The sequence below is a fragment of the Tachyglossus aculeatus genome, chromosome 6 (genome assembly GCF_015852505.1).
Source record: "Tachyglossus aculeatus isolate mTacAcu1 chromosome 6, mTacAcu1.pri, whole genome shotgun sequence".
Taxonomy (NCBI): domain Eukaryota; kingdom Metazoa; phylum Chordata; class Mammalia; order Monotremata; family Tachyglossidae; genus Tachyglossus; species Tachyglossus aculeatus.
This window is the reverse complement of record NC_052071.1, coordinates 59,102,687-59,120,083: the sequence shown is the minus strand read 5'-3', so window position 1 is coordinate 59,120,083 and position 17,397 is coordinate 59,102,687. Positions and strand designations below refer to the sequence as shown.

Genomic DNA, 17,397 nt, shown 5'->3' with positions numbered 1-17,397 from the left:
ATGGCATCTAAAGCCCAGGGCCCAGGGCCGCAGTGCCAGTCCCAGATGAGAGTCCCAAAAGGCTCACCACTTTGGGCTGGACGAGTGTCCAAGGGGCCGAATGACGGTCCATTCTTCGTTGGCTTGAGCTGTTTCCTAGTTGGAAACTAGGAATTTGTACTTCCCAAGCGCTTAGTACAGTGCTCTGCACATAGTAGGCGCTCAATAAATACGATTGATGATGGAATGAATGTCCACCCTGGTTCTGGGCACTCAGCCGGCCAGCACGGTCAGCCCTGAGCATGCCCCTGCCTCCCGCTTCTGACCCTCGGAAATGGGCCACCACAGAGGACGGGCAGGTGGGGACCAGGACCCGGGCCGTGGCTCAGTGGAAAGAGCCCGGGCTTGGGAGCCAGAGGTCACGGGTTCTAATTCCGGCTCCGCCACTTGTCAGCTGTGTGATTTGGGGCAAGTCACTTAACTTCTCTGGGCCTCAGTTACCTCATCTGTAAAATGGAGATTAAGACTGTGAGCACCCTGTGGGACAACCTGATCACCTTGTAACCTCCCCAGTGCTTAGAACAGTGCTTTGCACATAGTAAGCGCTTAATAAATGCCATTATTATTATTATTGTTATTATTATCTACCCTACCCTTGCCACCACCTGGCTATTCCAGAGGGTAGACATTCCATTTCTAGACTGTAAGCCCGGTGTGGGCAGGGATTGTCTCTCTTCATTGCTGAATTGTACTTTCCAAGCATTTAGTACAGTGCTCTGCACACAGTAAGTGCTCAATATGATTGAATGAATGAATGCATTCCAACCCCTGCACCCCACCCCTCTTTTAGTCCCTCCCAGCCTCCCTATTTCCAGACCCACCCTCCCACTGCTATGGCTCCATCCAATAATAATAAGAAGAACAATAATAATATACTATGTGTCAAGCACTGTTCTAAGCGCCAAAGGGGTTACAAGCTAATCAGGTTGGAGAGAGTCCCGATCTCACAGACTTAATCCCCATTTTATGGATGAGGGAACTCAGGCCCAGAGAAGTGAAGCGACTTGCCCAAGGTCACACAGCAAAGTGGCAGAGCCGGGAATAGAACCCAGGTCCTTCTGACTCCCAGAGCCACCTTTCTCCACTAATCCATGTTGTTTCTCAACTTGAACCCAGAACCCCCAAGCCCCAGCCCTTTCACTGCTGCGGGCAACACACCCGTCTTGGGGAATTGGCTGCTGGGAGAAGAACCAAGTAGATGGCAGATAGACACATTTGCTGGCAACAAATGTCTAATTTTCTAGGGGTGAAAGCCAATTTCGGGGTTTTTCCTAGGGCTCGGGCCATGAGCTGGGTCTGTTGGTTTACCTGCCGAAGGCCCAAGGCCCCTCAGGACCCCTGGGTCTGTCTGCTGAGGGGGCATACTCAAGCACCCTGCAAGCCTTTGCCCCGTACTTCACTAACGCTCCAAGAGCTAGAAGTCTCTGTCGGTTTTTCGGTGTCACCTATAACATCCTGTTTTTGCCATCAAGGGCGGACCAGAATTTCCTCCCGGGGCTTAGCTCTAAAGAGATTTAAGCTCCGGATTGTTCATTCATTCAGTTATATTTATTGAGTGCTTATTGTGTGCAGAGCACTTGGGAGAGTACAACAATAAACAGACACATTCCTTGCCCACAGTGAGCTTACAGTCTAAAGGGGAGCGGAGGGCGAGTCTCCCACAGGGAGCAGGCATGTGCCCTCAGCACAGTCAGCCCGGCCGAGGAACCCTCTAGACTGTAAACTCGCTGTGGGCAGGAAATGTGTCTATTGTTATATTGTCCTCTCCCAAGAGCTTAGTTCAGTGCTCTGCACACAGTAAGCGCTCAATAAATATGACTGAATGAATGAATGAACCACTCCCAGCCACCCTCGCCTTTCTGAAACTGCGGCTTGACAATTGGAAATCTGGTCGCCCACCCCTTCTCGGTCTAATAATGGCAATAATATCATCATCATCATCATCATCAATCGTATTTATTGAGCGCTTACTGTGTGCAGAGCACTGGACTAAGCGCTTGGGAAGCACAAGTTGGCAACATATAGAGACAGTCCCTACCCAACAGTGGGATCACAGTCTAAAAGGGGGAATAATAATAATAATAATAATAATAATAATAATAATAGTGGTTTTTGTTAAGTGCTTACTATGTGCCAGGAATTGTACTAAGTGCTGGGATTGATACAAGCAAATTGGGTTATTCACTCAAGTATTTAGTACAGTGCTCTGCACACAATTAAGCACTCAATAAACATGATAAACATAAGTGCTGGGATTGATACAAGCAAATTGGGTTATTCACTCAAATATTTAGTACAGTGCTCTGCACACAATTAAGCGCTCAATAAACATGATTGATTGATTGACAACGCAGGACAACTGGGCCCGGATCGTCCATGGGCAGAAGGTTCTGCTCCACTGCTTTCTCTTCTCCCACGTCTTGGTCGCTTGGGAATTCATTCAATCGTATTTATTCATTCAATCATATTTATCATCATCAATCGTATTTATCGAGCACTTACTGTGTGCAGAGCACTGTACTAAGCGCTTGGGAAGTACAAGTTGGCAACATAAGTTTGGACTTCTCATTGGCCACCCAAAGGGAAAAGCGAACCCGTCCCCAGAATTCTACTTGGTTTTCCTTCGATTCGCTCTGCTTACAGCCATCGGTCAATCAAAATCGATCAGTGGTATTTATTGAGCGTATACTGTGTGCAGAGCACGGTACTAAGCGCTTGGGAGAGGACAATACGATAGAGTTGGTAAACACAACGAGTTTATACTCTAAAGGGGGAGATAGACATTAATCAATCAATCAATCAGTCAATCGTATTTATTGAGCGCTTACTGGCTTACTGTGTGCAGAGCACTGTACTAAGCGCTTGGGAAGTACAAGTTGGCAACATATAGAGACAGTCCCTACCCAACAGTGGGCTCACAGTCTAAAAGAAAATTAGAACATTAAAATCAATTACAGATGGGGGGAAAGGGTGAAGAGTAAGGATATGGACATTAAGCGCTGAGGGGCTGGGATGAGTATCAGAGTGTTTAAGGGATACGCAGTCTAGTATATAGGTGACATAGAGTGGAGGGAGGAGAGAGGAAATCAGCGCTTAGTTAGGCCGTCTGCCTAAGTATATCTACTCTAGAGCACTGTAATAAGGCCTTGGTAGAGAACACAAGAGAGTTGGTTAATTAATCAGTCAATCACATTTATTAATTGCTTACTGTGTGCCGAACACTATACCAAGAAATTGGAAGAGTAATAATCAATCAATCATATTTATTGAGCGCTTACTGTGTGCAGAGCACTGTACTAAGCGCTTGGGAAGTCCAAGTTGGCAACATCTAGAGACAGTCCCTACCCAACAGTGGGCTCACAGTCTGGAAGGGGGAGATGGAGAACAAAACCAAACATACTAATAAAATAAAATAAATAGAATAGATATGTACAAGTCAAATCAATCAATCAATAAATAGGGTAATAAATATGTACAAACATATATACATATATACAGGTGCTGTGGGGAAGGGGAGGAGGTAAGATGGGGGGATGGAGAGGGGGACGAGGGGGAGAGGAAGGAAGGGGCTCAATAATAATGATAATAATAATGGCATTTGTTAAGCACTTACTATGTGCCAGGCACTGTAATAATAATAATGATGATGGCATTTGTTAAGTGCTTGCTATGTAACATGCACTATGTTCTAAGCACTGGGGCGGGGGGGATATAAGAGAAGCAGCGTGGCTCAGTGGAAAGAGCACGGGCTTTAGGAGGCAGAGGTCATGGGTTCTAATCCCAACTCCACCACTTGTCTGCTGTGTGACTTCGGGCAAGTCACTTAACATGAGACGCAGTGTGGCTCAGTGGAAAGAGCACGGGCTTTGGAGTCAGAGGTCATGGGTTCGAATCCCGGCTCCGCCACATGTCTGCTGTGTGACCTTGGGCAAGTCACTTAACTTCTCTGAGCCTCAGTTACCTCATCTGTAAAATGGGGATTAAGACTGTGAGCCCCACGTGGGACAACCTGATCACCTTGTATCCCCCCAGCGCTTAGAACAGTGCTTTGCACATAGTAAACGCTTAACAAATGCCGTCTTTATTATTATTATTATTATCTCTGGGCCTCAGTGACCTCATTTGTAAAATGGGGATTAAGACTGTGATCCCCAGGTGGGACAACCTCATTACCTTGTATTCTCCCCAGCACTTAGAACAGTGCTTGGCACGTAGTAGGTGCTTAACAAATGCCATCATTATTATTATTATTCTAGACTGTGAGCCCACTGTTGGGTAGGGACTGTCTCTATATGTTGCCAACTTGTACTTCCCAAGCGCTTAGTACAGTGCTCTGCACACAGTAAGCGCTCAATAAATACGATTGATTGATTGACTGATTATTATTACAAGGTAATCTGATTGTCCCTCGTGGGGCTCACAGTCTTAATCCCCATTTTCCAGATGAGGAAACTGAGGCCCAGAGAAGTGAAGTGACTTGCCCAAAGTCACACAGCTGACAAGTGGCGGAGCTGGGATTAGAACCCATGACCTCTGACTCCCAAATCCATGGTCTTTCCACTGAGCTATGCTGCTTCTCTACTGGGGTGGGTACAAGCAAATTGGGTTGGACACAGTCCCCGTCCCACATGGGGCTCACAGTCTCAATCCCCATTTTCCAGATGAGGAACCTGAGGCCTCAGTTCCTTCATCTGGAAAATGGGGATAAGACTGTGAGACCCATGTGGGACAGGGACTGTGTCCAACCTAATTAGCTTGTGTCTACCCCAGCGCTTAGAACAGTGCCTGGCACATAGTGAAAAAGAGTATGGGCTTTGGAGTCAGAGGTCATGGGTTCGAAACCCGGCTCCGCCACATGTCTGCTGTGTGACCTTGGGCAAGTCACTTAACTTATCTGAACCTCAGTACCCTCATCTGCAAAATGGGGATTAAGACTGTGAGCCCCATGTGGGACAACCTGATCACTTTGTACCCCCCCAGCGCTTAGAACAGTGCTTTGCACATAGTAAGCGCTGAACAAATGCCAACATTAAATTAATTAAATTACAATTGTTATCGTTATTACTAGGGACACAGTAAAACAAAGCTTCAGACAGCACTCCTTCCCTCCCAGAAGCTGGAAGGCAGCAGCTGCAGACAATCAGGAGAGAAGCCACTTTTTTTTAAGCAAAAACTCCGTCAGGGGCGTGAGATGAGGAGGTAAAATGAAAAACAGTGCCAGACATTGCAAACAAGTGAAACCGAGTCATGGGACTCTGTGTGTGTGTGTGTGTGTGTGTGTGTGTGTGTGTGTGTTTTTTTGTGTGTGTGTGTGTGTGTGAGAGAGAGAGAGAGAGAGAGAGAGAGAGAGGGAGGGAGAGAAAAGTGTGCGGCCGGGATTCTGGATCCTGCACTGGTTATGTCTGTCCCAGATGTGTCTGTCACCATCAGTGGCCTCTTCTTTGAACCTTTCATCTAGATTGTAAACTCTCCTTCTAGACTGTAAAAATAATGATGGCATTTATTAAGCGCTTACTTTGTGCAAAGCGCTGTTCTAAGCGCTGGGGAGGTTACAAGGGGATCAGGTTGTCCCACGGGGAGCTCACAGTCTTAATCCCCATTTTGCAGACGAGGGAACTGAGGCACGGGGAAGTGAAGTGACTTGCCCAAAGTCGCACAGCTAAGTGCGGAGCTGGGTTTTGAACCCGTGACCTCTGACTCCAAAGCTCGTGCGCTTTCCACTGAGCCACGCTGCTTCTGAGCTCGCTGTGGGCAGGGAATGTGCCGGTGATACTGTTCTACTGTCCTCTCCCAAGTGCTCAGTACGGTGCTCTGCCCGCAGAAAGCGCTCAATAAATACGATTGACTAACTGACTGACATTCAGGCGCCTTGGGCAGAAGGCCAAATGACAGTGAGATGGCTCGGTGTTGGCCGTTGGAGCTTGGCCGATCCTACTGGGTGGGCTCTGGGCTTCTTCGCCTATCCCCCAACTTGATCCTTCCGGATTTTATCCTCCCTTCTGCAGTCGACCAAAAGTAGGATGGATTTGCTTGTATCGACCTCAGCACTTAGTACAGTGCCTGGAACATAGTAAATGCTTAACAAATATCATCATTATTATTAGGAATTGAGTCCCTGGTAAGGGCTCACTACAGCCCTCCATTCATAGCAGGTGCCTTAGTATAGCACTGTACACCCACCAGGCAACCAGTATAGTGTTCTGCCCATAGTCGGGGCACCGTGCAGCTCTCTGCAGTCAGTCAATCATTTTATTGAGCGCTTACTGTGTGCAGAGCACTGTACTAAGTGCTTGGGAGAGTACAGTTGAACAATACAATTGAACAAAAACAATGGAGAAGCAGCGTGGCGGAGTGGAAAAAGCACGGGCTTTGGAGTCAGAGGTCATGGGTTCAAATCCCGGCTCTGCCACTTGTCCGCTGTGTGACTTTGGGCAAGTCACTTAACTTCTCTGGGCCCCAATGACTTCATCTGTAAAAGGGGGATTAAGAATGTGAGCCCCACGTGGGACAACCTGATATCCTTGTATCTATCCCAGAGTTTAGAACAGTGGTAGGCACATAGAAAGTGCTTAACAAATACCATAAAAAAGCAATAAACAGACACATTCCCTGCCCACAACGAGCTTACTGTCTAGAGGGGGAGACAGATATTAATATAAATATATAAATTGCATATATGTACATGAGGTCTGAGGGGCTGGGACGGGGGATGAATAAAGGAAGCAAGTCAGGGCAACATAGAAGGGAGTGGGAGAAGAGGAAAGGAAGGCTTAGTCAGGGAAGGCCTCTTGGAAGAGATGTGCCTTTGAGAAAGATTTGAAGCCAGGGAGAGTCATCGTCTGTCGTACTTGAGGAGGGAGGACTTTCCGGGCCAGAGGCAGGATGTGGGTTAGGGGTCGGTGATGAGATAGATGAGAGTGAGGTACAGGGAGAAAATTGGATTTAGAGGAGCGAAGCGAGAAGTCTGGATCATAGTAGGAGAGTAACGAGGTGAGGTAGGAGGGGGCAAGCTGATTGAGTGTTTTAAAGCCAATTGGTGAGGAGTTTTTTTTTTGATTCGGAGGTTCTTGAGGAGTGGGAAAACATGTCCTGATCATTTTTGTAGAAAAATGATCTGGCTAGCAGAATGAAGTACAGACTGGAGTGGGGAGAAACAGGAGGCTAGGAGGTCAGCAAGGAGGCTGCTACAGTAATCAAGGTGGGATAGGATAAGAGACTGGATTAATGTGGTAGCAGTTTGGATGGAGAGGAGAGGGTGGATTTTAGCAACGCTGTGAAGGTGGAACCTATGGGATTTAGTGATGGACTGAATTTGTGGGTTGAATGAGAGAGAGTGGAGATAAGGATAGAGCCAAGTTATGGGCTTGTGAGACAGAAACGATGGTGATGCCGTCTACAGTGATGGGAAAGTGAAGGGGAGGACGGGGTTTGGGTGGGGGGATAAGGAGTTCTATTTTGGACATGTTAAGCTTAGGGTGAGGGGAGGGCATCCAAATAGGGAAGTCTTGAAGGCAGGAGGAAATGCAAGACGGCAGAGAGGGAGCGAGCCGTCAGGGCTGAAGATGTAGATTTGGGTACATAATAATAATAATAATAATAATGATGATGGCATTTGTTAAGCGCTTACTATGTGCCAAGCACTGTTCTAAGCACTGGGGTGGAAAGAAGGTAATCAGGTTGTCCCACGTGGGGCTCACAGTCCTAATCCCCATTTTACAGATGAGGGAACTGAGGCACAGATCAGTTAAGTGACTTGCTCAAAGTCACACAGCAGACAAATGGCAGAGCCGGGATTAGAACCCATGCCATCTGACTTCCAAGTCCGTGCTCTTTCCACTGAGCCACGCTGCTTCTCAGCCACGCTGTTTCTCCTGGAGGTGATAGTTGAAGCCAAACACTGTTCTAAGCTCTGGGGGAAGATACAAGTGAGTCAGACCAGAGACAGTCCTTGTCCCACATGGGGCTCACAATCTGAGTAGGAGGAAGAACAGATATTGAATCCCTATTTACGGTCGAGGGAAATGAGGTTCGGAGAAGTGAAGTGACTTGTCCAAGGTCACACAGCAAGCAAGATGAGAACCTAGGTCCTCTGACCCCCAGGCCTGAGCTCTTCCCACCAGGCCGCTCTGGTTGTGTCCAACGGGAGGGAGCACTTCGGGGGCAGGGGGTGGCCGACCCAGAGACAGGGTCTGAGTTTCACTTCTCGGTCGACACGTTGCTCTGAGGATGACACTCTGAGGAGCTGCTGCCCCCGCCACTGTCTCCGCCGCTGCTGCGGTTGTAGTCTCCGGGGCAGGAGGTGGGCGGCAGAGCCCTCCCGCCTGAGCCCGGGCAGGAAACAGGGCCCCGTCTCAGCGCCCGGGGCCCACCTGCGCTTCTGCCCACGGGGCTGCCTGGCTGACTGTCTGTCTGCTTGTCTGTCTGCGTGCATGCTCTCCTGACCGCCTGCCCGGGAGCCCACCTCAGCACTGCCCTGAACGTGTGAGTCGAAGCGTGTGTCTGAGCCTGCGTCCAAGCTGTGTGTGCCCCTTGGGCCTGGGTATCTGCCTCTTTCACGTTTCTCTCTCCCCTCCCTCCTCCACCAACTGACTCCGAGAATGCCCTCCTGCACTACCTGAGCGACGACAAGATCTTGGTGATCCAGGAGGAGGCCGCCATGCAGAAGGATGGCAAGAGAGACACGGGAGGCCGGAGGTCCAGGAAAAAGGGCAGGGGGCCCACCAGCCCCTCCCGGCCCCTCAGCCCGACCTTGCTGACCACCAGTGGGACCGCCCGGACGGATCCAGGGCACCAGGAAGGCGGTGGCTTTGCCCCGGCTGAGAGCCACACGGTGCCACTCTACCACGTAAGTCCCTCCTGCTCGGCCCTCATGCCCAGAGGGTGGGGGATAGGGAGGGTCCGGGGGGATTCGGACCCTGATGGGCAGAGCAACTGGGGGAGGCCTGGGTATCTGATGGGTGCCAGGAGGTAGACGATACCCTCATGCCTCAGGACACCAGTTGTCCGGTGCCCAGGAGCGCCTTGTCCATTCGTTGGACGATGTAGGGGCCGCGTGCCCTTTGACTGGAGAGAACTATTGCGGGGCCGGGGGGGAACCCGTCGCTGCCACACAGACACTGAAACTGCTCTTGATCCACAGCCTAGACCATCCCTCTGGGCACCAAGAAACAGAGGGCGCACACATGCCCGGGCAATTGGTGATAATGTCTAAAAGAATGGTGGAATTTGCTAGTCCCTTACTCTGTGCCGAGCACTGGGACAGATACGGTACAATCATGGGTTCTAATCCCCACTCAGCCACATGCCAGCTGTGTGACCTTGGGCAAATCACTTCACTTCTCTGGGCCTCAGTTCCCTCACCTGGAAAATGGGGGCTAAGACTGTGACCCGCTCATGGTGGGACATGGACTGTGTCCAACTGGATTAGCTTCCCCCTTCAAAGTGCTCCTGAAGGCTCTCCTCTTCCAGGAGGCCTTCCCAGACTAAGCCCCCCTTTCCTCAGCTCCCCCTTCCCTCTCCATCACCCCAACTTGCTCCCTTTACTCTATCCCCCTCCCCTCCCCACAGCAATCATGTATATATAAGTACATATCTATAATTCTATTTATATTAATGCCTGCTTATTCATTCATTCAATCACATTTATTGAGCGCTTACTGTGTGCAGAGCACGGTACTAAGCGCTTGGGAAGTACAAGTTGGCAAAATAGAGAGACGGTCCCTACCCTCATTTTGATGTGTATACATCTATAATTCTATTTATTTATATTGATGTTATTGATCCCTTTTTACTAGTTTTGATGTCTAGCTCCCCCCTTCTAGACTGGGAGCCCGTGGTTGACAGGGATTGCCTCTCTTTGTTCCTGAATCGCGCTTTACAGTGCTCTGCATATCCTAAGCACTCAATAAATACGATTGAATGAATGTCTCTATATGTTGCCAACTTGTACTTCCCAAGCGCTTAGTAGTGCTCTGCATACAGTAAGCGCTCAATAAATACGATTGAATGAATGAATGAATGAATGAATGAATGTATTTACCCCAGTCCTTAGTACTGTGCCTGTAACATAGCAAGCATTTAACAAATGCCATAGGAAAAACAAAACCAACATGCATGGTCCCTGTCCCATTTTGGGGAGAACGGGTATTGAATCCTTGTTTTACGGATGAGGAAACTGAGAACCAGAGAAGTTAAACTACCTTCCCATGGTCTCCCAGCAGGTAAGTGGTAGAGCAGAGATTAGACCCCAAGTCTACTGAGTCACGGTGTACTATGTTACTCACCGCTCTTCCCTCAACGGTGAGGCTGAGGTGGTTTTCAGTACCAGTGGTGGGAGAGGAGAGAGACAGTAAGTGGATGAAGAGGGGCTGGGAGATGGGGTGAGACTTGGCCTGAGGAAATCCAGGCTAAATCCCGTCTCGTCTCCACCTCGGCGGGGAAGCCAGTGATTGTTTCGCCTGGGTTCAGGCTCTGTTGTATGAAAACTATGGTAGAGCTCGAAGAGAGGAGGATACAGCTGGGCATGGGGGTGCTTTTGGGGGGGCATGGGCACCTTTCGCTCTTAACACGCTCCACTGCTCCCCAACCCAGGATGGCCTCCCGAATTGATGACGTGTTGCCCTGGAAGACTGTGAGCCCACTGTTGGGTAGGGACTGTCTCTATATGTTGCCAATTTGGACTTCCCAAGCGCTTAGTACAGTGCTCTGCACATCGTAAGCGCTCAATAAATACGATTGATGATGATGATGATGATGGAAGAGGTCACAGCTTAATCGGGCGTCCTGGCATTTATTCCACGGCGGGGATGGATGAGGGGCATGGAGCTCTTGATCCAGGGGGCCGGGGTCTACTGTCCAGCTGCGGGAGGGCGAGCTGGCCTCGGGAGATGGGAGGGGTCTGTTTACTCTCCGGGCCTCAGTTTCCTCTCTGTAAAATGGGGATGAGGTCCTTACTCTCCCTCAGGGAATATGAGTCCTGTGGGTCTGATCTGATTAGAGTGTGAGACCCCTGTTGGGTAGGGATTGTCTCTATATGTTGCCAACTTGTACTTTCCAAGGGCTTAGTACAGTGCTCTGCACACAGTAAGAGCTCAATAAATATGATTGATTGATTGATTGATTATCCTGTATCCATCCCAGCAGTTAGTGCAGTGCCTTACATGTAGTGAGAGTTTAATAAATGTCAACACTAATGCCTTAGCATGGCCTAGTGGCTAGAGCCTGGAACCTGGGAGTAAGAAGGACCGGAGTTATTATCCCAGCTCTACCACTCATCTGCGGTCTAACCTTGGTCAAATCACTTCACTTCTCTGGGCCTCAGTTACCTTCTTTGTAAAATGGGGATGAAGACTGTGAACCCCCACATGGCACAGGGACTGTGTCCAACCCGATTTGCTTGTACCCACCCTAGCACTTAGTACAGTGCCTGGAACACAGTAAGTGTTTAGCAAATGCCATTTTTATTATTACTATTAAATGAACTGGGTCCGACCTTATCCTGTACCTGTCCTTAGTATAGTGCCCAGCACTTAGTAAGTGCTTAACATATACCTTTAAAAAAACCCAAAACGTGTTTTCATAAGGTCAGGGAAGCCGGGCAGCATGGGGTTTTGACATGGCTCTCTGCATTTTCCGCATCTGCGAGCTGCTCTCCTCATATCTGCCTGGAGAGTTGAGGCCAGGCCGGGTCAGGTCGAGTTTACCCTCTAAACTGTAAGCTCGTTGTGGGCAGGGAATGTGTCTGTTCTATCATTACATTGTACACTGTAGAAAGGCAGAGTGGCTCAGTGGAAAGAGCACGGGCTTGAGAGTCAGAGGTCGTGGGTTCTAATCCCGGCTCCGCCACTGGTCAGCTCTGTGACTTTGGACAAGCCACTTCATTCATTCAGTCATTCATTCAATTGTATTTATCAAGAGCTTACTGTGTCCACAGCACTGTACTAAGCGCTTGGGAAGTACAAGTCGGCAACATATAGAGACGTCCCTACCCAACAACGGGCTCACAGTTCTCTGTGCCTCAGTTACCTCATCTGTAAAATGGGGATTAAGACTTTGAGCCCCACGTGGGACAACCTGATTACCTTGTATCTACCCAGCGCTTAGAACAGTGCTTGGCACATAGTACACACTTAACAAATACCAAAACTATTATTAATATTAATAATAATAATGCTCTCCCAAATGCTTAGTACAGTGCTCTGCACACAGTAAGCACTCAATAAGTACGACTGACTCACTGTCCCGAGGCACGTCTGGGAGAAGCCTAGCTCAGGCCCGGCAGGCAGTGGAAAGCTGGGAGATTCCCGGGTGGTTTCCCCACATACGGAGCCCTCTTCCCTTTTTGGTGGGAGCAGCTCATGACGCTGGCATCTTTGCAGACGGTGGCATTTCCTCCCGGTCGCAGAACGGTGAGGCCCCCTCAAGTCTGGACCCCATTGCCAATGGCTAATGGCTTCTGGGGGGCTCCTGGGCCTGAAGGGTGGTCGACTGATCAATCAGTCTGAGGTATTGACTGGACGCTTACTGGCTGCAGGACACTGTGCTGAGTGCTTAGGAGAGGATGATAGTTCACAGATGTGATCCCTGCCCTCTAGCAGCTTTCATTCTAGTGGGGGAATGTGAGCCCAGTGATCCCTTCCTTGGCCAGGATAGGGAGGAAGCTTGACTTGACCCTAACCCTCATAATAATAATATAATATAATAATACTTAATAATATATATAAATATAAAATATGTATGCATGTATGTATATTTGTATATTATATAATAATTACATAATATAATATTATATATGTTATATAATATATAAAATAATAATTATATGATATATAAATTATATTATATAATATATATTATGTATTATATAATACTTATATAATATATAAATATATTTTGTGTTTATATATATTTACTTATATGTGGCATATTTTATATCATTAGTATTATGATGATGATGGTGGCATTTGTTAAGTGCTTACTATATGCCAAACAGTGTTCTAAGCGCTGGGGTAGATATAAGCTAATTCAGGTTGTCCCACGTGGAGCTCACAGTCTTAATCCCCATTTTACAATTGAGGTAACAGAGGCACAGAGAAGTGAAGTGGCTTGCCCAAGGTCACACAGCAGACAAGTGGTGGAGCCACGATTAGAACCCATGTCCTGCTGACTCCCAAGCCTGCACTCTTTAATAATAATTATTATTATGGTATATGTTAAGCGTTTACCATGTGCTAAGCATATAGTTCTAAGCAGTCGGGAGGATACAAGGTGATCAGGTTGTCCCACGTGGGGCTCACAGTTTTAATCCCCATTTTACAGATGAGGGAACTGAGGCACAGAGAAGTTAAGTGACTTGCCCAAAGTCACACAGCTGACAAGCGGCGGAGCCAGGGTTAGAACCCATGACCTCGAACTCCCAAGCCTGGGCTCTTTCCACTGAGCCACACTGCTTCCCTAAATGTCCCTACCTCTCCACCCGCGGGATTTGCTCTCTTTGCTCTTCTCCCATCCCAGCCCCAAAGGGGAGAGGCACAGGGATTGTATCCAATCTGACTGGCTTTTATTTATTCATTTATTCATTCAATCGTATTTATTGAGCACTTACTATATGCAGAGCACTGTACTAAGCACTTGGGAAGTACAAATCAGCAACATACAGAGACGGTCCCTCACCAACAACGGATTTATCTACTTTAGCACTTATTGAGCACTTACTAAACGCAGAGCACTGTACTAAGCACTTGGGAAGTACAAATCGGCAACATACAGAGAAGGTCCCTCACCAACAACGGATTTATCTACTTTAGCACTTATTGAGCACTTACTATATGCAGAGCACTGTACTAAACACTTGGGAAGTACAAATCGGCAACATACAGAGAAGGTCCCTCACCAACAACAGATTTATCTACTTTAGCACTTATTGAGCACTTACTATATGCAGAGCACTGTACTAAGCACTTGGGAAGTACAAATTGACAACATACGGAAACGGTCCCTCACCAACAACGGATTTATCTACTTTAGCACTTAGTACAGTACCTGGCACATAGTAATAAGCACTTAACAAATACCATTAACCGATACAATTAGCACACTGCTAAGTGCTTAGTCCAGAGCTAAACATTTAGTACAGTGATTTGCACAAGTGCTCAATAAATACGATTGAGTGAATGACTCCAATTAACTTGTATCTACCCCAGTGTTTAGTGCAGTGTAATAAGTGAGTAACAAATTGTTGTTGTGTTAAGCCGTCGAGTCGTCTTCATTCATTCATTCATTCAATCATTATTATTATTATTAAATTGTATTTATTGAGTGCTTACTGTGTGCAGAGCACTGTACTAAGCGCTTGGAAAGTACAATTCGGCAACAGATAGAGATGACCCCTACCCAACAACGGGCTGACAGTCTAGAAGGGGGAGACAGACAACAAAACAAAGCAAGTAAACAGAGATCAATAGCATCAAAATAGTGTCTTGCACATAGTAAATGCTTAACAGCGTGGCTCAGTGGAAAGAGCCCAGGCTTCAGAGTCGGAGGTCATGAGTTCAAGCCCCGGCTCCACCAAGTGTCAGCTGTGTGACTTTGGGAGAGTCACTTCTCTGTGCCTCAGTTCCCTCATCTGCAAAATGGGGATTAAAACTGTGAGCCCCCCGTGGGACAACCCGATCACCTTGTAATCGTATTTAATGAGCGCTTACTGTGTGCAGAGCACTGTACTAAGCGCTTGGGAAGTACAAGTTGGCAACATTTGTGGGTCTTCGACCCACAGCGTTCTGGGAGAGATAATAATAATAATAACGATGGCATTTGTTAAGCGCTTACTATGTGCACAGCACTGTTCTAAGCGCTGGAGATCATCAATCATCAATCGTATTTATTGAGCGCTTACTATGTGCAGAGCACTGTACTAAGCGCTTGGGAAGTACAAACTGGCAACATATAGAGACAGTCCCTACCCAACAGTGGGCTCAAAGTCTAAAAGGGGGAGACGGAGAACAAAACAAGCATACTAACAAAATAAAATAAATAGAATAGATATGTACAAGTAAAATAAATAAATAAATATTTAAATGGAGATGAGTCCATGGAGTCTCTGTGGCGTCGCTTAACAAATACCTTAAAAAAAGATTTAACAAATCGAATGACACGTTGTCTGGGCGCATGAATGACACAACTTGAGAAACTCCACTCAGTTGTCCTCGGGGGCTGGTCCGTGCCCAGTGTCCGTCGCCCAGTGCCCCTCCACCGTCCCTTCTTGTGCCCGGGGCACCCCAAGAAAATCGAGGGCCCGCTTCCAGGGTTTCTGCCATGCCCCCATCTCCCTCCCACTTCTCCCCCACTGTTTCAGATTCCACTGAAATCAGCGCTCTGGTTCCGCTGAACTTTGGGGCGGCTAAATATAGCACCCACTTCCTCCTGATAATCTGCAATCAAAACAATTTCCTGACTAATGGCTTTTTAATTAAATGTATTTGCCCGCGGTTGATCATCAGGGGCCTGACTCGACGTCGTGGCGGGAAGGGGTTGGGGGGGACGGGGGAATAGCAGAGCCTGGTGTGACCCTAGGGGAAGATCACGGGGCTAGGAGCCGGGAGGCCTGGGGCCTGATTTCGACTCTGCCCCCGGCCTGCTGGGTGACCATGGGCCAGCCCCCGACCCTCTCTGGCTATCTTGTCCTGATTGGAGAAGCGGCTTGGCTCAGTGAAAAGAGCCCGGGCTTTGGAGTCGGAGGCCATGGGTTCCAATCCCGGCTCTGCCAACTGTCAGCTGTGTGACTTTGGGCAAGTCACTTAACTTCTCTGGGCCTCAGTTACCTCATCTGGAAAATGGGGATTAAAACTGTGAGCCTCCCGGGACAACCTGATCGCCTTGTATCTCCCCAGCGCTTAGAACAATGCTTCGCACATGGTAAGAGCTTAACAAATGCCATCGTTATTACCAGGCACTGTACTAAGGGCTGGAGTAGATGTAAGCAAAGTGGGTTGGACACAGTCCCTGTCCCAGATGGGGCTCACAGTCTTAATCAGAGAAGCGGCATGGCTTAGTAGATATACCTCAGGCCTGGGAGTCGGAAGGTCATGGGTTCTAATCCTGCCTCTGCCACTTGTCTGCTGTGTGACCTTGGGCAAGTCACTTAACTTCTCTGGGCCTCAGTTGCCTCATCTGTAAAATGGGGATTAAAACTGTGAGCACCCTGTGGGACAAACTGATCACTTTGTAACCTCCCCAGCGCTTCGAACGGTGCTCACATCCAAGCCGTGACCAAAACCTGCCGGTCTCAGCTCCGCAACATTGCCAAGATCCGCCCTTTCCTCTCCATCCCAACCACTACCCTGCTCATTCAAGCTCTCATCCTATCCCGTCTGGACTACTGTACCAGCCTTCTCTCTGATCTCCCATCCTCGTGTCTCTCTCCACTTCAATCCATACTTCATGCTGCTGCCCGGATTATCTTTGTCCAGAAACGCTCTGGGCATATCACTCCCCTCCTCAAAAATCTCCAGTGGCTACCAATCAATCTGCGCATCAGGCAGAAACTCCTCCCCATGGGCTTCAAGGCTGTCCATCCCCTCGCCCCCTCCTACCTCACCTCCCTTCTCTCCTTCTACAGCCCAGTCCGCACCCTCCGCTCCTCCACCGCTGATCTCCTCACCGTCCCTCGCTCTCGCCTGTCCCGCCATCGACCCCCGGCCCACGTCATCCCCCGGGCCTGGAATGCCCTCCCTCTGCCCATCTGCCAAGCTAGCTCTCTTCCTCCCTTCAAGGCCCTACTGAGAGCTCACCTCCTCCAGGAGGCCTTCCCAGACTGAGCCCCTTCCTTCCTCTCCCCCTCGTCCCCCTCTCCATCCCCCCATCTTACCTCCTTCCCTTCCCCACAGCACCTGTATATATGTATATATGTTTGTACATATTTTTTTTACTCTATTTATTTATTTATTTATTTTATTTGTACATATCTATTCTATTTATTTTATTTTGTTAGTATGTTTGGTTTTGTTCTCTGTCTCCCCCTTATAGACTGTGAGCCCACTGTTGGGTAGGGACTGTCTCTATATGTTGCCAATTTGTACTTCCCAAGCGCTTAGTACCGTGCTCTGCACATAGTAAGCGCTCAATACGATTGATGATGATGATGATGCTTGGCACATAGTAAGCGCTTAACAAATATCATTATTATTATTATATGCCAGGCACTGTACTAAGCACTGGGGTGAATGCAACGAATCGGGTTGAACACAGTCCCTTTCCCCATGTGGAGCTCACAGTCTCAATCGCCATTTTAAAGATGAGCTAACAGAGGCCCAGAGAAGCGAAGGGACTTGGCCAGGGTCACACAGCAGACAAATGGCAGCA

The 17,397-nt window shown here is 48.3% G+C and overlaps 1 protein-coding gene across 2 annotated transcripts in view; it reads left to right on the top strand.

The window, feature by feature from the left end:
• The window catches only part of LOC119930044 (connector enhancer of kinase suppressor of ras 2-like), a 266,115-nt gene that overhangs the window by 160,431 nt on the left and 88,287 nt on the right, over positions 1 to 17,397 (top strand). For both annotated transcript variants that reach the window (XM_038748473.1, XM_038748472.1), the window contains exon 13: positions 8,628 to 8,884. In XM_038748473.1, coding sequence (XP_038604401.1) covers positions 8,628 to 8,884 — 257 coding nt within the window. The remainder of the gene's footprint in view (positions 1 to 8,627; positions 8,885 to 17,397) is intronic.